At 37.7% G+C, this 26,024-nt stretch overlaps 1 protein-coding gene across 13 annotated transcripts in view; it reads right to left on the bottom strand.

The window, feature by feature from the left end:
* Positions 1–26,024, bottom strand: part of PTPRD (protein tyrosine phosphatase, receptor type D) — a 692,784-nt gene that overhangs the window by 113,503 nt on the left and 553,257 nt on the right. For 9 of the 13 annotated variants that reach the window (XM_019554833.1, XM_019554841.1, XM_019554834.1 and 6 more), the window contains 4 exons: positions 21,889–22,098; positions 15,635–15,795; positions 8,306–8,317; positions 3,624–3,736 (listed from right to left, as the gene is read on the bottom strand). In XM_019554833.1, coding sequence (XP_019410378.1) covers positions 3,624–3,736; positions 8,306–8,317; positions 15,635–15,795; positions 21,889–22,098 — 496 coding nt within the window. The remainder of the gene's footprint in view (positions 1–3,623; positions 3,737–8,305; positions 8,318–15,634; positions 15,796–21,888; positions 22,099–26,024) is intronic. The other 4 variants (XM_019554842.1, XM_019554843.1, XM_019554838.1 and 1 more) reach the window with 1 other exon arrangement.

Below are 26,024 nucleotides of genomic sequence, written 5' to 3'. Positions count from 1 at the left end.
AGTGATAGACTTATAAAAATGAAATCCCCTATGCTGCTGGGAAATTGGGCAGTTTCACATTAAGTCAAAGAAAACTTGGCACAGATGTGACCCACTTGCTGGCATATGGGCTTACTAAACAAATGTATATTTATATGGAAGACACGTATCGAGATGGGATCTCAGATGGAGAACTATGGGCTGTTCCATTATGTTAAGACATAATGAAAATGTATCCATGGTGTAACTACATGTGTGGCAATGGAATAAAGCCACAGACAAATCTGACCCGATGCATTTGAGCAAAATGGCAACTATGCTAATTATACCATTTCTTATTGGTAAGACAAAAAGGAAAGTGAAAGACTGTTCTGGAAGTTTTGAATTTGGAGTTGTATGCTGTCTTCAGGCTATTAGCATTTTCGTCACCTGTACAACTTGATCATTAAAATAATGCACTGATATCAAAACAGATAAAGTACTTGAGTTCTCCATATAACTTCTTTCAAAATAACTATAGGTATTGAAAATGTTTTGTACTTATTTGGTATGAAACTCCGACATGGGAACCGTTGTCAGAGAATTTGCTATTCATAACTTACTTGACCCTTCCTTTGACAAATATTTTTGAGGAGTAAGATAAAGACACAGCATTTTTCAAAAAATTGACTCCTGTGGGACTGGCAGAATGGTTGTTTATGAACCTGACAAAGAGCCAAAGCCAAAGCATACTCCATTCTTCATCTTTTAAAAAGATATGTTATCTTCTCACAAAGCAAACTGATCTACTAAATTTCTATCTTGACCGGAAGGTTTTTGTCCTTTAAACACAGGGCATTTTTAATGATCTGCCTAACATTATTTAACTTATTTTTGATCCCTGTCTCACTTAGTAACCATACTGAACTAGAGACTGGTAATCTAAACATGCCAATGTAAATTAACATTTTCTTTTTAGTTACTACATATTATAAGTTCATTAGTCCAAATAATTACTATTTTTTGACTGCGCTCTGTGAGAGGTAAAGACTTTGTATTCATTTGTACCTGGAAAGCTTCCAACACACTGTGAGTGCTACCACAATCTAAATAAATAATAATAATAATTACATCATCACATCATCTATCCTCACGGAGCTGCATTATCCTGGTGTACACCTGGTGACTGCTATTGTTGCGTTTAACATTGTGCCCTTTTATACAATTGGTGGAAATTGTGTTCAGCACAGCAATATTTACCAGAGTAGACAAGGCCTTTTTATAAGGAGGGCAAAACGCTGTGGATGGAAAAAAATCCCATAAATACAGGACTTCTTTGTACCTCATCTCTTTGTACCTCATCTCTTTACTCCTTTTCTCCTTGAGTAAATTTAAAGGCATACATATTATTAGAAACAGCTAAATATTTAACATATTCTAAAAGTAAAGAACTCAGTTTAGTGCATGTTATAATTTCCAGACTAGATTTTTCGGTTGAATTGGTAGTCCCACAAAGTCAACAGGGATTAATGAGAGCTTCTGCTTCTCATGGGAACTGTGCCACTTGAGTTGGACTATGACTTTACTCTTAAAACACATTAATTAGAACATGTGAGTTGACACATACTAACATGCCTGTTTATGTTAGGCAAGATTTACAATCCCTGGGACACAAACTGTCTCCTTTGACATATATTTGCATAGTGTCCAGTGCAATAGGTTTTTGATATCTGATTAGGAACTATATTAATAGAAATAAAAATAATTTCTGAAAAACGTTTTGTTGAAAATCTTATATCTTTATTTTACAAAAGGTTTCATTGCAAACCTCACATTATAAAAGAAAAGCAACAGCCCTGCTAAGCTAGGTTCACTGAAAACTGTTCAAGAAGCACTGATCTCTAGAGTGATAAAAGGAGGAATAAGCCACAAAGTAATTCCTCAAAAAATGTTTAATAACTTTGTGGCTGGTTCCTACCATGCCTTTAACTGCATATGTGATCAGCTGAGCCCCTGTGGCTGGGAGCCCCACCAGCTGACCTCAGCTCTCACGGGTGTGCATGGTGTGTTTGAGACTGGGAGCCTTCAGTTGATCTGGATCAGTTGACGGGGCTCACAGCTGTTCAAGCTCAGAGTACACCCCAGACCTGGGAGCTCCATCAGCTGAGGGGACTCCCAGCCATTGGAGTTTGCTGGTGCGGGGGGAGCCCAAGATCATGATCTGGGCTACTTCTACACTGGCAATAAGGCGTGACAGAATATGAAGCATGATCCCACAATCACACTTCAACAAGTGTGATTGTTGGATTGCACCTCAGACCTCATCACACCTTTAACTGCATATCTGAACCATTGTTTTGTTTTTCCTTCAAATTTGCACTGCTATAATATCATCTTTGCATTAACTTTTTCAACCATGTAATGATTCTGGGTCAGAAACAACATAGGATTTCATTTAACCCTTTTTAAATAAACAAAGTATGCACAACAAGGGTTAGTTAATGTACGAGAATATTGATTCTTTAATTATCTGCCGTTACATGCCTGTGTTGCTTTTTATTTTTTTAAATTAAGTTGTAAGAAGTTGAAAAACACATTTCTATGGGTAAATAAGGGGGGTTTTCAAAGTAATTACTGAGAATTAGATTGGGAGCTTTATTTAATCATAACCTATTGAAAGAAGAATGACAAAAATCCAGTGGCATTCACTTATTTCCTGTTTTTTCCTTTTCTTGGCTGAATAGAATTTCCTGTATTCCCATGTTGGTCCTTTGCATGATGAGAGCAAGATTTAACAAACTAAAAGTGGAGGGTGGGAGTAAAGTGAGTTTTAAGGTATGCTACAGTATGTCATTCAGACCTCAAGAATGTATTAATATATATTTTTGACTTGGAAGACAGAAATAATTTTTCCAGACAACACTACCTTTTCGTCTTCTACATCTCAAGCTGTTTAATGCAGAAACTTGCCTTTACAATTTTGTGACAATTCTGCATAGTAAATATTAAAAGTATGTACGTTTCACTACATGTTTTGTAAATGTAAGTAAGTCCCCTGAGAGGGATACTGTCAACTGGAAATCTAATTGATTTAAAAAAAACGAATGAGTAAACGGCAGTCTCATGAGAATACCTGCTCCTAATATTTACCGCTAACTTTTGTGGCTTTGTATTTACATTTTCCTGCTTTAAAAACAAATAAATAAACCAAAAATTAAATTTATTTTTCTCTATCCCATTCTTTGTACAAAAGACACACACAACATACTGTAACTGACAAAGTATCTTATTATGAGGTGAAAAGAGGGAAAATTACACACAAATCAGTGTCAAATCCACAGTTAACCAACAGGAAACAATGTTCCCACTAATTTGTGTTAGTATCCTTAAGTGTTAGTCCTGACAAAAGCATATGAAACACATTTAGATTTAAAATATGATTTTTCCACGTTGATGAGCTCTCATTTAAACAAACTACAAATTAACGTTCAGTGGAGATCTTTCTTGATGTGAGTAGCAAGAAAGACTCCATCTAGAACCTCACAAGTAATCAAAATTATTTGGTAAAAGTTAAATATTTCAACCTTTAACAGCTCATTTCATGAGTAACTATTCTGCTAGATTTACAGTCAGAGAGCTGTAAATGAGGGAGTACTGTGTCTTACCAGGAGTTTGAAAATTAAGGCGTCGCAATTCTACAGGATCTGTGGGATGATGAGAAGGAATTTCTTTGCTGTTGGGTATGCTGCTTTTTCTAGAATCAGATTCAGCCCTTTTCCTGCACAGACAAAGCAAACACAAGCACACATAAGATTTAGCTGTTGACTATACAAGTATGTGCACCTGACCTAGTTGATTATTTGGTTTCTAAAATGTTATTTGACACTACATTTTTCTAAGAATATTATGATCCAGTACAGAAGATACAACAATTATCTGTGTTACGGTGGTTAAGGTAGCTACATTTTGCAGTGGTAAGAAAAAAATTAAACCTGAAAATGTCTGGATGAAAATAGCTGCATTCTGCAATAGCCTGGGCACACCTACACATGCTTGTAGGGCACTGTTATTACTGCACCATCATTGAGTACTTTAGTAGGAAGTACTAAACGATGGCACAGTAATCACCTGTACTGCCCTGTGCTGGTGGTGCATGGTTATTTTTAGCTACTATGTTGCTGTAGCAAAGCGTTATACCAAGAAAGCATGTTGCTACAGCAATGTAGCAGTGGCATCACAGTTTTTGCCCAAGGACACTACATCACCATAGTGCATTGCTATGGCTACACTGTCATGTGTTGACATGCTCCCTGTTCCTCTACATCATTCCCCATACTTGGAGGTTTTCCAAGATCAGACTAGACAAAGCTTTGGCTGGGATGATCTAGTTGGGGATGGTCCTGCTTTGAGCAGGGGGTTGGACTAGATGATCTCCTGAGGTCTCTTCCAACCTTAATTTTCTATGATTCTATCATTCAAGGCACCAGAATAATTAACTGTTATGGATATAAATGTGAAACAGAAGAAAATCCACTTTGCCTCTGCTTTAAAAGTTAGCTACCCACTAACATTATTAAACATATTTGTTTAAAACTTCTTGATGTTATTTAAATAAAAAATACCATGTGATGGTGTGATCTCTGCCCTACTTTTTTAATATACAGAGATCTATACTGCTTTATAATTAATATTTTTTATTCATGAGGCCCTTTCAATGTTGCAGAGAATAGTCTAAATTCTGGATAAGAGATGGGAAACCATAAAATGGTTAAAAAGATACCAGAAGAAAAACAGCAGATGGGGAAATAAATTGAGGCTCATTTAACCTTGACCTGGTTCTGACCAATAGGACTGAAATAGTTCAAATGAGGAGAAGGTCAAAAACCTGACAGGAAGTTGCTATGACAAGCTATGACAGAAGTCTCGACTTTAAAGAAAAGCAGGTATGAGAACAATAAGTAAAGGACCCACTATTTCAATGAACTCTGGGAAGGAGGCAAGGTCCAATGTCAATGCAAATTAAAAGAGAAAAATGAGTCCATGAAGTATGGCAGTTCCTAAAGCATGTAATACTGGAGGCTTAACATCAAATTATTCTAATACAGAGGAAAGATGATAAGTTCAAGAGCTATATGTGACTACACAAAAAGCTTTTAAGTTATTAAAAACTCAAAGGACACACATGCAGGAATGGAGGGAAGGTCAAATCACCAAGAAAGTGCACAGAGCTATAGCCCCAACAAAAAAGGGACAAAAATCAGGAAAGCAAAGGTAAAAAAATGAGTTACAGCTGTGGAGATGTTAAAGACAACAAGAAGGGGGTCTACAGATACATCTGATGAAAAAGACAGATCAGGAAAACTGTCAATCTTATGCTCAACAGGGACAGTGAATTATTAATGGAAGACGCAAAGAAGGCAGAGCTGCCCTCAATATCTGTTTTACTTCAGTCAATGCACAAGCACACAGACACCAAATGCTGTGACGATACAGTTATCACAATTAATATATAAAAAAGGATGCAATGCAGATTCTGCTAAGCAAAGTGTCTTAGAGCCACTGTCAATAATATTTGCAAATTAAGGGATGACAGGTGAGGCCCATAACTATGAAAAGGGCTAACATGACACTCATCTTTAAAAAGGGAAAAAGGAGGACCCAGAAAATACAGACCAATTAGCCTGACTTCAATGACTGGGCAGTTATTAGATCAAATTATAGAACAGTTAATTTGCTGATATCCAGAAAATAAAGAAGTGATCATTAACATCCAGCCAACATTGAGGTGTTCAGCACAAATCTACCACACCAATTGGATTTCCTTTGAAAATTCCAAGTAGAGCAACTTTTCTGGTGGTACAAAGGATATAATATCCTGACTCCGGTGAGAGTTTTGGCTCAGTCACCACACTCTCATTATGCCATCCTTATGAATAAGATGAGGAAATGGAGGTAGATACAAAATTGGTTGAATGACCACAAGCAAAGAGCAGTTATTAATGTACTGGTGCCAGACTGGTAGCAATTCTTCAAGTCAGTTTTCACAAGGGTCTGTTCTCGATCAGTACTGTTTAACATTTTTTATCAGTGAAACAGGTCAGTAAATGCGAGCGTACTAATCAACTTTACAGACCCCATCGGGCTGGAAAAGATTGCAAATACTTTGCGGTATAGGATTAAAATCCAAAGGGATGTAAATATAATAGGGAACTAGACTGTAGATACCAACACTGAATTCAATACAAATTAACTGCCATGAGTAAGAAGCAAAAAACAAATTCACAAGTAAAGAACAGAGGTTAACTGGGTGACCAGCAGCACTACTGAGAGCATCTGGGGGTTATGGTAGATTCCAAACTCAATATAAGCCAGCAATATGAATCTGAAAATAGCAAACATAATTTGGGTTTCTTTACCAGAAATGCAGTATGATGTGGGAGGTGAGAGTACCACTCTGCTTGGGGCTAGTTAGGCCTCAGCTGGAGTGCTGTGTGCAGTTCTAGGCTCTATGTTTTAAGAAAGCTGTAAGTAAACTGGTGAGAATTCAAAGGCAAATGACAAAGAGATTTAGAACATAACTCATAAGAGAAAAAGTTGAAGGAACAAAGTATATTTAGTTTGGATAAAAGAGGCTTAATGGGGTACATGATAGCAGGTTTTAAATATTTGAAAGACTTTTATAAAGAAGATGGAGAAACATTGGTCTCCCTTGCCATATAGGGCAGGACTTGGTGACAATGCGTTTATGCCACAAAGTAGATTTAGATAATAGCTCAGAAAAAAGAAATAATAACTTTTTAAGTGTAGGAGCAGTAGGACAATGGAATGAGCTATCTAAGGAAGTTATGGGATCTCCTTTATTGGAGGCATTCAAGAAGAGACTGTATAGGAATCTGTTTGGGACAGTTTAAGAACAGTTAATCTATCATCTCCACGGATTAGGCCAAATGACTCCTGATGTCTGTGTCAAATGGAAGGCAATACATTGGCAGGAACTTTTTGTTTCCCTCAGTTATAAATGGAACAGGCGGTGGCAATTCTAAGATGACTATTCACTCTTGAGCTATTGCTCTGTAAGGTGATCACAGAAAATCACTTATAAGGATCATGAAAACTGCTTCCTCCTCCTCCACATTAACCTTAGCCTTTGCTATTTCACAGAGCTTGGAAGCCTAACTGAAGCTCCCTCCACAGCAGTGCACTACCTTGCTACTATTTTCACAGGTTTAAAAGGGGTACGTTATTTCTTTTAACATTTAAAAAAAGGCTATTTACTCTTGGTTCTCCCAAAAGTGAGAAACTCAAGGAACTGTCTAGACAGGGAGATAATTTGCATTTTTCTACACATAGCCTTGCACTATATAACAAGGAAGTATTAAAACTGCTGAAGTATCTTACAATAACAGCTACAAACATTACAGTAAACACAAATAGCTCCAAATACTATAATGAGACTTCAGTGTCTAGGGTGCTAACTGAAGAACTATGTAGCGCATATATCTGCGAGAGGCAAAGATTTCTTAGGGTGCTATTTTTATTGGACCAACTGTATACATGGGATAGAGCTAGGGTGGCCAACACAGAAGATAGTCCGGTGTCCTCTGTCCTATATTGATACGAAACCCGATGCTTTTATGACATCAAGGCGTCAGGTTTCATATCAATAGAGGACAGAGGAGCAGAAAACTGGAATGTCTTCTATGATGGCCAGGACAGATAGAGTTACACAAGCTTTCAAATGCAAGACACTCATGGTCAGGTCACATGCATATATTTAACACGGTTATTTTAGCTCTGTGCCTTATTAGATCAAACACTGCTATAATAATGGTGTAAGATTATGTAGCAATTATGTCATGTGGGGAAATATCCACTAGGAACTACGATGAGATCATCAACTCTTTTTCACATGTGACTTATAAGAAGTCAGAATTGAACTCAGGTCTTTAGAAAGGCTAATGCATGAATCCATTATAATACATAAGTGCCCAATTCATCTTCAGCTCCATTTTTAGACATGAACACCATCTTAAACTTGATTAAAGTATTTTCATAAATTGATTTGTGGTATCTCCTGAAAATGTAACTGAGGAAAAAATAAAATATGAAAAAAATATTTTTCTCTCATAGTTAAAAGATGGAACACTGCTATACATGCTCATAGTTTTTCAGTACTGCAAACTTTATGAAATATCTAGAGCATAGTAGGGGTCTCTTTATATTTTATATGTCAGTGCCCAAGTTCATTTAGACTGACAGGCATTCTGTTCTAAATCATTATCATGATAAATTTTTCCCTTTTTTCCTTTTTGGAGTAAATGGAGGGTGATTGTTCTTCACTTCTCACCTGTCAGGTTTACTGCTCCATTTTAATGCAGCAAAAAGGGGGGAAAAAAGTTAAATGTTAGTTGGCCAATGGCAAGAAGAGTAACCATGACAACAAGAGATGCAAGAAATGGCACTTCACAGTGAGGACTTATAACTTAAACAAATTAAGAAATGAAAGCTCATCAAAACATTTAATGCTTGCTAATCATGGAATAAATGGAGGATACAAAACTGAGTTCAAAGAGAATTGTATGCTGCTGAAGAAAAAAAATGCATTAATTCCACATTTCCTGTTAGTAATCACCTACAAAATAATGCCACCATCAATTACATCCCAGAAGGTGGTAGATGCTGGATATGTAATTTGAGTTTTACTAAGTGTACTACAAACTGGGGAAAACACTTTCATCTACCTGGGTACAGTGAAATTTCAATAACAAATCTGAGTGTTTAAATAAAAAAAAAAGCAAACGAATGAGAAATTCCTATAGCGTATCAAAGTATTACTCTAAATTGCAAAAGATCTTATCCTATTTTATACAACTTGGTAACAAAATAGCATAATTACTTTTTAAAGGTCTCTTGACAAGTAAGGTAATCATAAATTTTTCTACAATAAAGAATTAAACATGTTTCTTTGGCTTGAGAAGCAATAGCACACGTTAGAGATCTGTAGTGTATGGCCCGTAAAGATGGGCTGAACTGGAAATCTACTTTATTAATTCCCATCAACAAGTCAGGTAGTTGAAACTATTACCACATATGAAAAATACAGAGCCTGTCTGTCTGTATATCTATCCATCCATCCATCATGGTAACATTTGGTGCTATAAAGTTTTTACTGCTAGGTCTCTGGAATGACCATATTACTTACAAGCGGTAATAAAATTTTTATAGTGCCCTTCACCATGACAGATCTTATTTTTTCAATTTTTGATTTTTCTTCCAAATGCTCCTCCAATTTTCTCTTAGAAAACTATTAGTTATCATGGCTTAAAGCCTGAGGTCTTCACATAGTTTTAGCTCAGTTCTTAGGCAAAATTTTGTTTTGTTGTAAATGTCTTCAATTAATGTTCTAAACTTCAGAAGAGACTCAACATCTGTTAAAGAAACTCAACCCATCAAAGACATGCTGGAATTCCAGTACAGCAGATGATCAGCTCTGGGGACTGCACCAGGACTGGTTGGAACCCCAGTTATGTTCTGATACAGCCAACCATCAGCTGATAGTTGGGCACCAGGCTTTCAACTTGCCAGCTGAAACTGATCCTATGTATAGCATGGAAGAGAGATGACTGTTGTAATTGAGGATTGGATCCCATTGTGCCTTTAAATGAATGTCTGTCAGCAGCTTCAGAGAATGTCTACATACGGCAGCAGTGTGTTATAGCTAGGATGGCCCCAAGCATATCTTGCCCATCTGCTCCCATGCCTACACTTCAAACCTGGAAATACCTTTGAAATCACTCCAGAACTGATCCTGTGTGGCTCTCTCATGACTTCAAGAACTCTGTGAGCAAGGCATGCTTGTAGCTGTCCTTGCCAGGATACTCTGATCTATCACCATGGTATAGACATGCCCTCAAAATCACAATATGTTTACTGGTTACCCTTCTGCATTAAAACAGACATAGTTTCCACCAGCTGTATAACAGTGCAAGTGTTGGTTTCATTTTTTGGGATTTTAGATACAATCCTGGTTTGGTCTGAAATGGTATTTTGATATATAGCTTCTCCTTTGTCTAAATGACACACATGTAAAATGCGGGTTTTGTTCTGTTATTTCACTTGGGGCCCCAAATTTCAAAGGCGTGTAATTTTGTTAAGTATGCTAAAGAAACCTTCCCCCAATGATTTTTCCCCTTTAAATGAATATTACTGCTACTATGACCACCTAACAACTAAGCTTGGTTCACTTCACTTTTTCATGTCCTTGTGACGAGGTATTCAGCAGAATTCACATATTCATTGGAATCTGAAGGGACCCAGCTGTAAGTGCTTCTGCTATGGCCTAGCTAGGCTCCCAAACAAATTGATATTTCATGTTTTTTCTGTGCAAGTACTTGATCAGTCTCAATTACGTATCAGTATCTCCAGTGACAGAGGGTCCAGTTAAATATTTTCCAGTCCATTTTAAAAGAACCAAGCCTTTTATTTAAACATGGGTGACCTTTCAGGTGCACTCTAAAGGCTGCAGAAGAATGCCTGAAACCTTCTGGATTTGACCTATGTTTCTTTTGTATCCTTTAACCAGAGCAGTTATGCCAAACACTGTCCCAGCTTCCTTTGTGTATTTTAGTCAGATCATTTCGACAGCTTTCATTCAGTCTGAAACACGATTTTTCAGTGTCATACACAATAGTGTTAAAGACATACTCTTTGTCTTTGTAGCAAAGGAGTACAGGCTTTACATTAACCAAAGCAACACATTTGTACTATATTGTGCTATTCCAACTGAGGCACTTCTCCTTAAAAGTCTCATTATAAATCACAGCTGCCTACATTCCCAAATGAAATGATAACTTAACAGTACAGGCAGTTTTCGACTTACAACATTTCGAGTTACAATGTTTAGAAATTGACAGCCTGTTTCAAATTTACAATGCCAGTTTCAACTTACAATGCTTGATCCAATGCGATACAATGCCATGCCAGCAAACAAGTTTGCTGCATCACTCATCTCCCTGGAGAACCTCTGTCCAAACTTCTTTGGACACTTTCTTTAAGAAAGCAGACAAGACTCCAGAAAAACCTGCAGCCAAGACTCCTAAGAAGACTCCAGCCAAGAACCCTTCAAAAAGTCCAGCAGTCACCTCAAAGAAGTCCCTCCAAATCAATATGATTGCTATTTACAATATAAATATTAATGTAACTATATTACTCATCTATAATTGATCGAGTACAAAATACTGGGGTATTTTTGGTGAAAACAGGGTATTGGGGCTTGGTTCAGGAACCAATCCCCCATTTATAACGTTGTTTCTTATGAAAAAATTGGTTCCGAGTTGCAACGTTTTGACTTAAGATGCGGTTTTCAGGAACCAATTGTGTCGTAAGTCTGAGGACTGCCTGTACTGTTAATCTCGAGATTAACAGTCTAAGTCTGCTTATAGAAGCTGTCTGTGGACAAATGTCTCACAAAAAAAGTACAACTTACCGTTACTAAGGTCATCAACTTGATTCCTTTCCTTCAGAACACGTAAGCCACATTGAGATGAGGGCAGTCATGGTATGTGGCACCACAGACCCATCTATGGCACTACATGCAGGAGATCCTGGGGTCAAAAAAACCCCACACCAAAAAAAAGCAGGGCATTGAACATGGCAGCAGTGAGTGCCCCACAGCCACAGCAACACTCTGGCTGCTGGTCAGGCTCCCAGCTACAGAAGCTGCAGTTCACCGAGGCCCCCAGGACCCCAGGTAAGACTTCTGGAGTCAGGACAGTTGCTGGCTTCAGCCTCCCCTACCCTACCTGAGGGAACCTGCCATGGGCTAGCACATGTGTGGCATGGATGTTCCCCAGGGGCAAGCAGCTGTGGCACAAGGTGTGCTGCTGCTACTTGTCCCTGGGGAAACAAACATCCGTGCTCATCTGGACACGGCCATGATAGTCTGAGTCTCTCCACCTTTTTTTAACGTTCTAATTTGTGTTTCACAGACTAGGCAGATATCATCCTTTGTTGCCCCCTGTTTACACCTGTTCTATTTATGCCCAGGGAATGCTTCAGAAGCCTCTAAAACTTTCTTTTACTCCATAAAAAATTATGGTTTGCTACTTTTCAGAACGTGCTTACTGTTTCAAACTCTTGTGACTGCTGGACTCCCAGCTCCATGCTATGTCCAGGAATCAATTACCATTTTTTTTCCGAAAGTTTTTTGTTTAACCTCCATGATACTAGATAATCTCTTACAAATTCTTCCTTACAGATATTAAAGTCACTGAACACTATTTTCACATATCATATACATCCTTATAAATGTTTCCATATTTTACAAAGGCCTCTGAACATTCTGGCAAAGGCCTATTCCTTTTTGGAATACAGTGCTCATCAGACTTTTAAATACATTACAGTTATATTCAGCTTAGTTTCCAATACCTTATGTAATGGCCAATGCATAGTTTGTTGTTTTTCCCATTCAACTCCTTTGTAATTTACAAGCCTCCCTTTAAACTCACGTTTAATATAATGAAAATGTTGTTGACTCATTGCATATTGGCATTCTCAACTTGCCCCCTTCAACTTGCACTGTTTCAAAATAAGTCAACTTCTGACATGCATGTCATGCATTGAAAGCTTGTTGAAAACTTTCCAGCTGAATTGTCTACAGTCTGGAAAAACTGATCCAACCAAGTATAAATGTTTTGCAGGAATGCACTGATTTTATCAATGTTTAAAGGGGAAAGTACTGCAATGAGTTTTTAACTTTCTTATTTTGACTTCCATATCATATACAAAATTATAAATTCAAAATGCAATACTTTGAATATCTCATTTCATGGAAAAATTCTGAGATTCTGGCTTTTTGCCTGTATCTGGGACAAAACAAAATGTTAACATACAGGCTGGAAAAACTGAATCCTGATCAGCTTTATTACATACTGGACTTTCTGCTTAGACCTTTCTCGGATACCTTCCTAGCTGTCTTTTCCCTAAAGTTTTGAAGAAACCATATACATTCTCACAAAACTTACACTGTAATTTAATGTGAAACGTCCTCAGAATTTAAGTCTGTTCAGGTTACTGTACACTCCAGTAAATTATTATAAATATGACTTTTACAACTCTTTGGCATAACTTTTGAATTGGACCCTGGTTGCAAAACCATGGAGATGCATGGAAAAAAGCTTCAATTTCTTTTTTTAAACTCTAGCACTGGGTAACCAGAGTCTGGGTTCTGCATATGCTTCAAGATTTTACATTGCTCATCATAGTACAAGCAGACCCAGAAACAAAGTAGCTCCACACTTTTCTATTTTTTCTGTTAGTGGCCTTCTACACTACTGTTTTTGAAAAATTTTTGTATCTTATAACATAGCTTATAATGTATCTTATAATGTATCTTATAATGACTTCCCTTTGTGCTATGTCTGTGGACAGTGAAGTACCAATTGAAATAAAGGTATGATTTCATAAATGGTGCAACTTTGTGTGTGGATACTTATACACTTATCTTGCACTGGTCAGCATGCTGGAGCAAGCTATTCTGATATGAACAGTTGCATACTGTTCATAGGGTTAGCACCAGTTTTATTATCGTAATTTGTTATGCTGATTTTCTTAAAGTGTATAAAACTAGATGCAGACAAACCCTTAAACATTTTTCTTCTTTTTCTAATATAGTAGGCATTTGCCCAAGTGTTTCTAGGGATGCTAGCAGCTAATAGACAAAAACTGTTTCCACTCCTTTGCTGCTTATGGAACTGCCTTCACCCTCTTGATAAGCATATTTTATCTGCATATGTGGTGCATGCCAACAACTTTTGGACAATGCATTGTAAAGGGAGTAGTTATCATACTGTGATTATAACCAATATCCCCTGAAGCAGTCACTTATCTGCATTATATATAATGTTTGCTGGTACTGTTAGCATTTTTACTTTTTAGGGGTTTTGGAGATATTTTAGTTATGATACCTAAGAATGGTTGGATGAATTTAATATTTTATTTCCAACCTGCTTTCAGCATCCCATTTTTGTAGACTGACAGCTACAAGGAGGGGCTGACTGGTTGTTAATCAATGAGGATCAGACAGGAGGTACAAACAGGAGCCTTTATAAGGCATAACATGGTCAAGTAACAGACTGTCTAGTGTTTTGCTGTATGATTATGACCCTAAAGGGCATCTTTATAAATATATTTCTGTTTGGATTACAAAGCCAAGGTTGCCTCAGGATTGTTCTTTACTGCTGAACAAAGAACTTCTCTTTCAGTAACCTGAAGGCTTCTGTATTAAAGTTAAAATATTTTATACTGCAGATATTTGGGAGTGGGAGAAACAGAAGGGTTGATGACCATCATTTTTTAAAAAAAACATTGCTAAGTTAAATCAGAAGGCAAAAGTATTACTGCTTTGCAGAAGGTAATTTGACAAATGTAGAATATTCAAAAATACACTTCTGCATCTTTAAAGCATCCTCAGTTTTCAAGATATTTAAGTTTTTGTCAGATGTATTTGCTGCTCAGTGCTACCAATTATGCCATGTTCACATGCTCTCAAAACTGCTTGGAAAAAATATTCAAACCATAATAAATAAATAAATAAATAATACATCCTTCTGAAACCTTTAGGCCTGGTTCTCTCCATCTTAGCCCTCACTTTGCATTTTCTATTGTGCAAAGTACCTAGAAATGATTTTAAGAGTCTGAATGGTAGTACTGCATACTCTCTGCACAGCATAAATGATTAAGTGCAGTACAGGGAGTAGAGGATTACGCCCCTTGTATAATTACAAAACCTATGCCAATCTCCTGTATAGCATATTTTGTGGTGTATCAGAGAGGATACAACACAATTCAATAAATGTATCCTGAAGTTTACGATCTGCTTGCATGTTAGTGGTAAAATGATGGTAGAGACAGGGCATTTAACTTTAAAGTGTAAAAATTCTTGTAGAAACATAGTCAAAGTCATGCTGTTAGGAATTAAAAGTCCAAGTTCCTCAAAATGGATACAAGAACTGTGTCTGCTTACACCAAGACAGTCACAGGTTTACATCCCCTAGTCAAATCATTATGTATGTTCATATAAGTACATACATGTGCTTTATACACACACAGATATGTATACATTGAAAACAAAATTAACCCATTTTAATACTAGAAATGGTAATACAATGCCATCAGCAGAAAAGTGAATTCCAAATCACCAACATTACAGAAAACTTGCACCAGGGGTTCTAATACAAGACTGTGGCTCTTGTCAGAAAACATTATCAAAAATTTCAGTTTGTTTAATTATTAATTACTGAATGCATTTACTTGTATGAAGTATACCCATTAAGCCAGTGTCGCTACATTAGAAACGACACACAATATGTATTCATGTTTTTGGTTTTTTTATTTCTTTTTGAACTGAAGTATGTCTGCTACATTTTGCCTCTGGGTGCATAAATTCTTGTAACTCTCTTTTGGTTTATATTGACTACTTGTATTGAGTGTCACTGCTCTAAAAGAATCTCCAGTGTGCTAAGGAAACTATTTACATATGCAGCAAGACCCACCAGATAATAGCCATGATTGAAGCGTACACAACAACTTTTTAGCTGATGCCACTATATCTGAAAATGGTCAGAATATTGAAATATTACCTTAGTTCAAAAAAGAAATACAGTAAATGTAAACCTACCTTTTATAAAGAAGTATAGCTATGACAATGCAGATGATAAACACTACTGCAAGAACTGGTCCTACAACCCAAATCAAGCCTTCTTCTTCATCTGTAATTGGCTGGGGATCGAGATCCATTGACACAACTGGATCAGAATATGGGCTGGTTGCATACATGGTCTATAAAAAAAAAGAAAACTTACTTAAACATATAATAACAGGCTTCAGAAATAATGGTCCTAAAACTAAAAAAAATGTATATAGAATATTGTGGCATGGCAAAAGGTTAGAATATGTATTATCATTTTATAAATCTCACACTAAAAAGATTAACAAATAACATTTTTATTATTTTACATAAGCTGTACGAAAATTATGACTGGTGACAAACAACCAAGTGAGGTAATCAGGTATTGTAAGATTTCACACTCTAGGTAGGCATTGGGAAGGTGGAGAAACTGGTAAATGATGGAAAAAAGGAAAATGAAAGAAGAGCGAGTAAAATTATGTCTTGTTTGCAATTATTTTGTTCATATACATAACTGTATAAGGGAACAGGTGTTTAAAAGCTCCCTGAACGAAGAATGAAAGAGGTGAATTGGTGGAGTGTAGAAATACTGTGAAAGGGGATCAGGAACACAGCATCAAAGACTTGGGTGGAAATTGGCATTATGTTAAGAACAACATCCAGACTGGCCAGGATATGGGTCAAACTGGAGAGTGAAGAGACCTCATAGCCAAGAGGGTTCCATGCTGGAAGCAGTAGCAGGAAGCTTGATTTTGAGACAGAAGCCAGTTAAGAAATTTAATGAGAGGCTTGCCACAGTCAGAAAAGTAGGTAATATACCTGACATTGATCACATCATTTTGGATGGATACAAGGGTGTTATGTTGGACATCAGGGAAAATACAAGTTGCAATAGATGATATATGAAAGACTGGATGAGGATTTAAGTTGCGTGAATGCAGAGAGAAAGATTCAACAGATTTTTTTATGGATAATCGTGAACTGTGGATAAAGCAGTCAGAGAGGAGTCAAAGGTTACAAACTGAGGGTCTGTCTATAAAGGAATCCTCAGAAAAGCTCATTTAAAAACTGGATTAGTTAAAACACACTAAATCCCTGTATGGAATCTCTTATTTCGAACTAAGATTGCCTAATCTTAGCCTAGCAAATGAACTGAGCTAAACAAAAGGCAGGGCATTTTAAACCTTAACAAGAATGTCCAGAAAGAGGTTAATGCATTTTAACTTAAGCACTTCGGCTAGGGACAGAAGTTACACATAAACCGGTTTAAGTTATCAGAAACTGATTTAAACCTGTAACAGAACAGAATTTCAGTGCACATAAATGAGTTTCAAAATGGCTGAAACTGGTTTCCCCCTCAAGTACTGAGCTGCCCTGCCCTGTTAAACTTACTGCTGGCTGCAACTGTGGACTACAAATCCCAGAGGCACCTGGAAGCAGGAAACCTGCAGAGTCCTGCTCTTGTGATTCTGGACTACAAATCCCAGAGACCTTAGGGGCAGCAAGGAGAGGACGTGAACACACAGCCCATGCAGGCTATGTGCCAGAGAGCTGTGCTCTAGCATCCTTCAGCTTCTGCCCTGAGCAACTGCAGGCATGTGGCTGCAAATCCTGAATCAAAAGTGAATGTCTGCCCAGTTGTTTCTCATTTTAAGCTCTGCAATTCAGCCTTGGACTTTTTGACTGTGTGTACTTAGCCTTCACGTTCAAACCTTTAGTAATATTTTGGTTAATTTTTTCTGGAGAGAAAGGGTGTAGAGTTGTAAAGGTGAGAAGAAAAGATGATGAGATATTGCTGCAGAAGAGAGTTCAGTGTTCTAGCAAATGATCAGGAACTGCTGAGCCTGCGTTCATTACAGTCACGTTCTTCCTGCCCACTTGGTTGCCACTAGACCATTTTATAAAAAACTGTTTGTTTGTTCATTTAATAAAAGCCAAGCTCTTCACTAAACAAAATGGTAGGATGGGTCACCTCATGGTAACAGCATTAATGAACTTAGGAAGCACCAATAATTGGTGTCAAATTTATTTCTGATGCAGAGCTTAGCAAAGAAGACGGCCAACGTGGTGCCTATCTTCAAGAAAGGGAGGAAAGTGGATCCAGCAAACTACAGGCCCATCAGCTTGACTTCTATCCCAGGGAAGGTCTTAGAAAAGTTTATTAAAGAGGCCATCCTTAATGGACTGGCCGACACCAACATCCTGAGGGATAGCCAGCGTGGGTTTGTTGCGGGTAGGTCTTGCTTGACCAATCTCATTTCCTTCTATCACCTGGACAAGAGAGAAGAGATTGATGTCATATATCTTGACTACAAAAAAGCCTTCAATCTGGCATCCCATGATCAGCTCTTGGCAAAACTGGCCAATTGTGGCCTTGGGTCCACCACGATCCACTGGCTGGGAATTTGGCTCTGTGGTCAGACCCAGAGGATGGTAATGGATAGAAGTCAATTGTTATGGTGCCCTGTGACCAGTGGGGTCCCCCAAGGCTCTGTCCTTGGACCCATACTGTTCAACATCTTCATTAATGATGTGGACATTGGAGTCAGAAGTGGGCTGGCCAAGTTTGCTGATGACACTGAACTTTGAGGCAAAGCATCCACACCTGAAGACAGGAGGGCGATCCAGGCTGATCTGGACAGGCTTAGCAAATGGGCGAACGAGAACCTGATGATGTTTAACACTGAAAAATGCAAGGTTCTCCACCTTGGAAGGAAAAACCTGCAGCATTCTTATAGGCTCAGCAGTGCAACACTGGCTAGCACTATGGAAGAAAGAGACTTGGGGGTCATCATTGACCAGAAGATGAACATGAGCCTCCAATGCGATGCTGCAGGTAGTGAAGTGACCAAAATGCTGGCTTGCATCCATAGATGCTTCTCAAGCAAATCCCGGGACGTCATTCTCCTCTTGTACTCTGCCTTGGTGAGGGCGCAGCTGCAGTACTGCATCCAGTTTTGGGCTCCACAATTCAAAAAGGATGTGGAGAAGTTTGAGAGAGTGCAGAGAAGAGCCACACGCATGATCAGAGGTCAGGAAAACAGACCTTACGAAGACAGGCTGAGAGCCATGGGGCTCTTCAGCCTGGAAAGGCACAGGCTCAGGGGTGATCTGATGGCCCCCTATAAATTTATCAGGGGTGACCATCAGTTTCTGGGGGAATGTTTGTTCACCAGAGTGCCCCAAGAGATGACAAGGTCAAATGGTTATAAATTCCTGCAAGACCATTTCAGGCTGGACATAAGGAAGAATTTCTTTACTGTCCAAGCCCCCAAGGTTTGGAACAGCCTGCCATCGGAGCTGGTTCTAGCACCTACATTGAACACCTTCAAGAGTAAATCGGATGCTTATCTTGCTGGGATCCTATGATCCCAGCTGACTTCCTGCCCTTCAGGAGGGGGGCTGGACTCGATGATCTTCCAAGGTCCCTTCCAGCCCTAATGTCTATGAAATCTATGAAAAGACACCAGAAAATATAAAGGTTTCCCTCTGTCCCCCTTTGTAATATCTATAATTACTAATTTTACAGGCCAGAAAAAGCCTGAACACAGAATTAGCTACATTGGAATAGCAGTATATAATAAAGCTTTCGATTTGCCGATCAGAATGTATTACACAAGGCTGACCATAGATATTATGTTCAACTGTCTTCTGATCTAAGAGAATAAATGGGCTTAATATAGAGTAAAGGGTTTAAAATTGATGACATGAAAAACTGAACAAATTTGTCTAGGGATCAGACAAGCACAGGTCATATACCATTTTCTATTGCTTTTAATAACAACTTTTCTTCTAAGGTACACAGAAAAATGTAAGTATCTGTGTTCCACTGTGCTTCTTAAAGGAATCCTGACCTATGCATTTTTCTATTTCAATGTTAGTTAAAGATGAAGAGTACTCTGCTATGGCAATACTACACTGTCATGAGCCTATTGGTCTTGTACAGGTAGAACCAAATGTTAAAGCCAAAATGTGATGACAAGAGTGTAACAGTGTGACAAAAAACACCCTTCTACAATACTAATTATCTGATACCAAAAAGAGGTTTGAAATTCTACAGCTGCCTATACAAGTGCTTGGGCCAGAGGGGATGCATCTTAATTAGAGCAGTTCCTGGTCAGCTATTCTACTTAGGAGACTGTAGCATCATGTGCATTAGCCCTTGCATGTTTAAAAAGGGCTAAGGGACACTAACTAAAGTTCACTGGATGAGCTTTAGTTAAAGCACCCCCATGGCGACTCTGAAGTGCACAGGGGCTTAATGCACAGGATGCTGCACTGATGTTACAGCGTTCTAATTAGAATGCATTGGAGCATGTACAGAGGCAGCCAAAGAGGCTAAGTGGGCTGAGTTCTAGCCTAGAGTTCTTTCAGGAAACATTTGGGGGGCGGGGCTTAGTGCTAGCACACTTTGCTGTAAATAGCTCCTGTAAGTAGTTAAATAAACCCAACACCTATATGCCCTTTCATCCCAGGAAGAGATGGTAGTTTGGGTGTCTGGCAGTATGCTCCCTAATTAGTTCTCCATGACATGAGGTTTTATTTTACTGGTGACTGTCTACTTCTATCTTAAAAATCTAATAATACTCACAGTGCCTAAAGACAAACCTATTCACTAGTAAGTTCTAAAACCTTAGGAATAATTTTGTGCAGAAAATATTCTGACTGTGCAAAATACAGAAACTCTTGTGGATTCTAAAGCTGCAGAGCGGGGAACAAAAGTATTTGGAAGACAGACTCTGGACATGGGAGCATGGGAGTTTTATTTTATTTTTTTTAATACAACCTCTCCTCCCTGCCTATGATCCATAACTATCTGCCACACAAATCCCTTCCTCAGAGTTTGGATACCAGGGCAAAACTAACTTTTTGTAACATCAGTTTGTAATTGAAACAGCACATAACATTTTCTGATGCCTAACTATAAGGACCATAGGTACGTTTGATTATATCAGTAAAAAATGTTCATGCCAAATCTTTTGTTATGCTTATTTATATTTAAGGCAGACTATGTTAACCTCAGCTAATGTACAAAGTTAAGTAACACTGCTTTGTATTGCAATTTGTGTCGCACAGATTTTCAGATTTCCAATTTTGTACCTGAAACCTTTGAGATTTTTTAGATGAAGCCCATGCTGTATTTAAAAAAGAGTTATACTTCTTATCTCAACAGCGGTAAACTCTGAGTCCCTGTTTTAGGTTAAATTTTCAATGTTTTGTGGGATTGACACTGATTTTGCAAAGACTGTTACTAAAAAAATTAGGAAAGAGACACTTTTGTTTTATATTGGGACTCTATCCAAAATAGATAGTCCCAAATGAAGCAGTTGCTTCATTTTTGAATGAAATCACAAGTACAAAGGCAGACAATCCAGAATCTTCTCTCCTTATTTTAAATTATGCAAACACCCTATGAATTTAAAGCAGAGACCAGTTGGGCTGAAGATCATTCAGGTACTGGAAGTCTCTGATGACTTCTAGTGTAGGTTCAACTGCCTACGCCCAACAAATGTACCTGTCAGGCTTACGAACCAATTATAAAGATAGCTTGCAACATACTTCATGTTAAAATGTTAATGTGAGTTACGGCTTCTTTCCTATTTCTTCAATCCTATTTCTGTCTTTACTTAATTATTTTTTTACTGTATTACATGCAGTTAAAACAACCCATGCATAAAAGGACATAGGAACAAGATGAATTACATAAAGGGAAAAGACAACTCATTATTTAGATCACCTCAGGAATTCTCCCTGTTACTGCATTATTTTCTAACTTTTTTACATTTCACTGATAAAGTCGGTAGCAAATTACTATAATTAAAGAAGCTAGCTGTGCATGTCTCTGATGAGATAGATCTTTCCAAAGATTTTGGTATCCAACACCACAGTCTCAATGGTAGTCCCCAGGCAAGAAAGGAATTTTTTTTAAAGAACTGTGAAAGAGACTGCTGTGAAGTTCATGCCTCAGTAGCTGTGTCAATGATCTCAAGAAGCAAGGCCTGTAATTTGCAAAGGATCCAAATAGTGCTAATAAAAGGTGATCTTTACCCTTCAGTTACAGAAGCAAACAACACATTAAGATGTATACAGAAAAATAACTTCTAGCCTAAAGAGATTAGTGGAAATAAGCACACATTTGACATGCAATGATGTAGACTTAAGGTAAATGATCTAAGAGAGACAAATGTGGAGTAAATGTGAACAAATGTTCCAAGAGTTGTGAAAACATAGCAGGGTCAACTTACAGATTCCGAGTGCTCCATTACAGCCAAAACAAAAAAAACATATTCTTGACCACTTTGGAGTTGCTTGTTCTCAAAACCACCATACTGCTTCTTATCCCCCAAAGTGAACTCGGTAGGAAGAACTTCAAAATGAGCTGCGATATATGGCTTTAATTCAACTTCTCTCCCGAAACGAATGCTTCTGCGTTTCCTAGCTATCTCCTTAAGTAGCTTTAGGAAAAAAGAGAAAGAGAGGGAGAGAACAGAAAGATAACTGTAAACAACATTAACGTAACTTATTGACAGTTTAATAGGAAATTTTAATTCAGGGCTAAGAACTACAAAAATAGAATTTATCCCCATTTCATGGCGCATGTCAGTATAGCTAAATCTCAGTTCTTGCAAAATCCTTCAATTTCTTGCCACCCCTGTGAAGATAAAATATTAGATTGCAATTACTCTGCTCAGATTAGAAGCATAAATCAATTAGATCAATTTTCAGTATCTGATATTATTGCCTGCGCTAATAAAACCCTACAAAACAAAGACCAACAATTATTACACCTTGCCTATGGAAAATTTAGGCAAGTTGCTGCATAACCATATTTTATTTTGACTCCATATATATGCACCAAGCATACTGTAATCTGCAGCAGAGATCCCAATAATTCAGATTAACTCTGTGTGGTTAAACAATGGGGTGCAATAAATGAAAATAATATGAACATTAAAAACAACCCTAACTATAAAACTTCATTATTTAGGTTTAATTCTTCTGGAGAAATTTTAAAGTGTAAGCACTCTTTTTCAAATCCCATTGGTCACTGAATTAGAAAACAACATTTATATTGATAGCAGTCATTTTTAGTTAATAGTCCTTTTAGTTCTGTAACAGCTTTTACCTGAGACTTGCCAAGCACTTTACAACAGTTAAATGTCACAACACTCAAGTGGGAAAGTACTATTACACTTATCACTTTACAGGAGTGAACAGAGGTGCAGAAATATTTTAGAACATGACTTCTAACTGTGCTGATCAACCCAGTACCAAAACAAAGGCACTGGCACTGGGCGCCCTTGCACACGGGGTGCCAAAGCAAATGAAAGTAATGTTATGTAATACTGCATAGGGGAGCACTCTGCAGATGACCTGTACTTGGTGCCAAAATGTCTGGCTATGGCTCTGGATCAACCAAAATAAAAGGTAGCTGAAAATCATTCTCTAAATAACCTGGGCATTTTGATATGGTATTTCAGTGTCACACCTACTAACTGAACCCAGGAGTCCTGGTATGTAGAAATTAAATAATGCTCAGTTGGTAAAACCCACTGTTTAATTACTTATTAAAACAGACAAGTGCTTTGATTACATGAAATATATTGAAATTTGACAAATTCTAATTTGACTGGCTTTAGACTGGCTGAAGATTTTTTGCTTGACAAATGAAGATTGCTCTGTTCCACTGTACCTTCATTTTTCACCTATGAAATTTATTTAAAGTCCTTTTTAAGAGAAAAACAAGACTCAGTCTGTAACCATAATTTTTTTCCAAGGTCACACACTTATTTTGAGTTTTTCTGCACACAAACAAAACTACTACAATGGAAAAGGTTCTTTGTTAAAAGTGGGAGGTGAGTCTCCAGGAGAAAGATAGAGATCAATAGAAAAGAGATTAAAACGTAATTTCTACCATATATTTTCATTTTAAAGAATGTGCTTAGTCAGGGAAGCCCTTGCTGCAGCTACTTCTTCAGTGTTACTTAGCTGGCATTTCTGTTTGCCATCTGCATACAGGACAAAGTATTTGTCTATTTGTCTGTTATACAGTTAATAATCAAAGAACCATAAAAAAAATTAAGGCTAGAAGGAACCTTAGGAGGTCATCTAGGCCAAACCCCAGCTCAAAGCACAGTCATCCCCAACTGTATCATCCCAGCCAAGGCTTTATTTCGCTGGGTCTTAAAAACCACAGAACCAGAGCAAACCATAAACCTATAATCCCAAAGTACATGAAATAAACTACCACTTACATTATAGCTAAAATAGAAGCTTGTTGACACCAATTACCTTAACATGCATGCTCATTAAAATTTGTATTTCAAACCCGGCTTGTGGGTAGACAGATGAAACATGGATCCAGATTTCCTTAAAGGTTGATGATATTCAGTGCTGAAATTTGCACTGGCCCACTAAAGAGACTAGAGAGATCTGTATAGTGAACCATTTCTGAACCACAGAGTTCAGATAAAGGGCTTGATATTCTTCTACTGCATAACTGCATTGATTTCAATGGGGCTAAACCAAAATAAACACTGGTGTAAGGAGCAGAGAACTGGGCTCTTTGATCTGAAAATAAACTTGTTCAAAATTTGGGGATAAAGTAGAATTTATTATCCGGAGAATCAATTAACTCCACTTGTCCTTTGACTGCCAGTACAACAACTATGTGCTGTTCATTTACTACTGCTCTGAGATTTTAAAATATTACATAGAACCATACTTTTAACTTCTTGGTGGTTTTTAATATCTGCTGTGCAGTATGGTAATCATAGTTTTCAATACTTTTTACTGTGGTGTCTGATTATCCAGAAAAAATGAGTACTCAGAATGAAGGTGACATCATTTTTTTTTAGATAATCAACACTCTACTGTATTTGGATCCTGGGGTAAGGCTTGGAGCCCATAGGTACAGGCCAACTTTCTAATTTTAGTAACAGCTTTGGAAATCTATTCACATTATTTACCATCCTATCTATAATCAGATGCACAACTAGAACAATTATTAGGTGGCCCTGACATTGTATAAAAGTAACAGGTGTTACTCATTCAAAATACTTTTTATTGAGTTATTTTTAAGGTCCACTCCCACTTTTTAAGGAAGTGCTGGTGGCTTCACATGCCACTAGAATAGGTAGAGTCAGAAGTACTCAGAGATCAGAGGGTGTCTGAAGCCTAGCCTTAGCAGCAGCAACTCTAAGAGGATCAGCTGGATGAAAGATTATTTAGGAAAGCCAGATGCTCGAAACAGATCTGAAAACAGACTTCTGGAGAAGAACTGGCTCCCTTACATTTGTACAGTGAAGCCAGCCTGCTGAGCTTTCTATCTCTTCCCAAGACTTGCCCTTCAACACTTACCCTTCCAGAGACCTAAACTGGCTGATGGGAAAGCTTTGCTGTTTCTTTCATTATGTTTTCCCTCACCAAAGAGAGAGGAAATACAATATTTATCCACACTCTCTTAGTTCAAAACAAGGAACTGGGGAAGAAGAAACAAGAACAAGGTCTCTCTCAAGTAAATGGGAAAAACCCCCAAGACAAAATATTGGTTACAGAAAGCTGACACACAGAGTAAATACAGCTTAGCAGCTGGCTTCAGGATATATACAATAATCTCCCCAAAACTCTGCCCCCTCTACAGTATTTTGGAGGAACTGATGCTTTAACTGACTGAAGTTTCACAACCATCAGCACCTGTATACAAAGAGTGGTACAGGGCTCCTCCCCTTCAGATAGAGTGAGATTATCCAAGGCAGTTCAGAAAATCAGAGGACGAATTTCTATTACAGTTCAATTGGATTTGTATATCTAGCTCTCTCAGTCTTTTCTGAAAATCCCATTATTGTACAGCTTTCCATTTGACACTGGAATTGCAATGTAATTTGGGTTTTACATACCTTATAATAATAATAAAAAAAAAAAACACTGAGAAAATATTTGATCTAAATTACGCTGGCTCTGAGATGCAAGGTGAAGAAAATATGAATGACTGGAAAAAGTCCATACTAGAAACTAGAACTGCTTGGATACTGTGTTTCAGGGCATTTAGTTTTCAAGAGTTCTTTGGGCAATGCATATTAACAATCAATTAGCCTGAAACAAACCTCTGTAGATCAAAAACATTATCTTTCAAAGTTAGATACTGGTCAGCTTAGGTCAAACAAACACCGCGTGTGTTTGTGTGAGGGAGAACGAAAATATAGTTTAAAACTTCTGTTCCATATGACTGAATCAATCTCAAACGCACTTTGATTTCAATCGTATGTCAGATACAGATGATGTTGTTTTCATAGATTAGGGTGCTCAGCCTACAGCCCATGGGCCAAATCTGGCCCACAAAGCCATAGCATGTGGCCCGCAGGGCCCCCATAAGTTAGGA

The sequence above is a fragment of the Crocodylus porosus genome, unplaced genomic scaffold (genome assembly GCF_001723895.1).
Source record: "Crocodylus porosus isolate Cpor-Errol unplaced genomic scaffold, CroPor_comp1, whole genome shotgun sequence".
Taxonomy (NCBI): Eukaryota; Metazoa; Chordata; order Crocodylia; family Crocodylidae; genus Crocodylus; species Crocodylus porosus.
The sequence above is the reverse complement of the archived record's forward strand: the minus strand, read 5'-3'. Positions and strand labels throughout refer to the sequence as shown.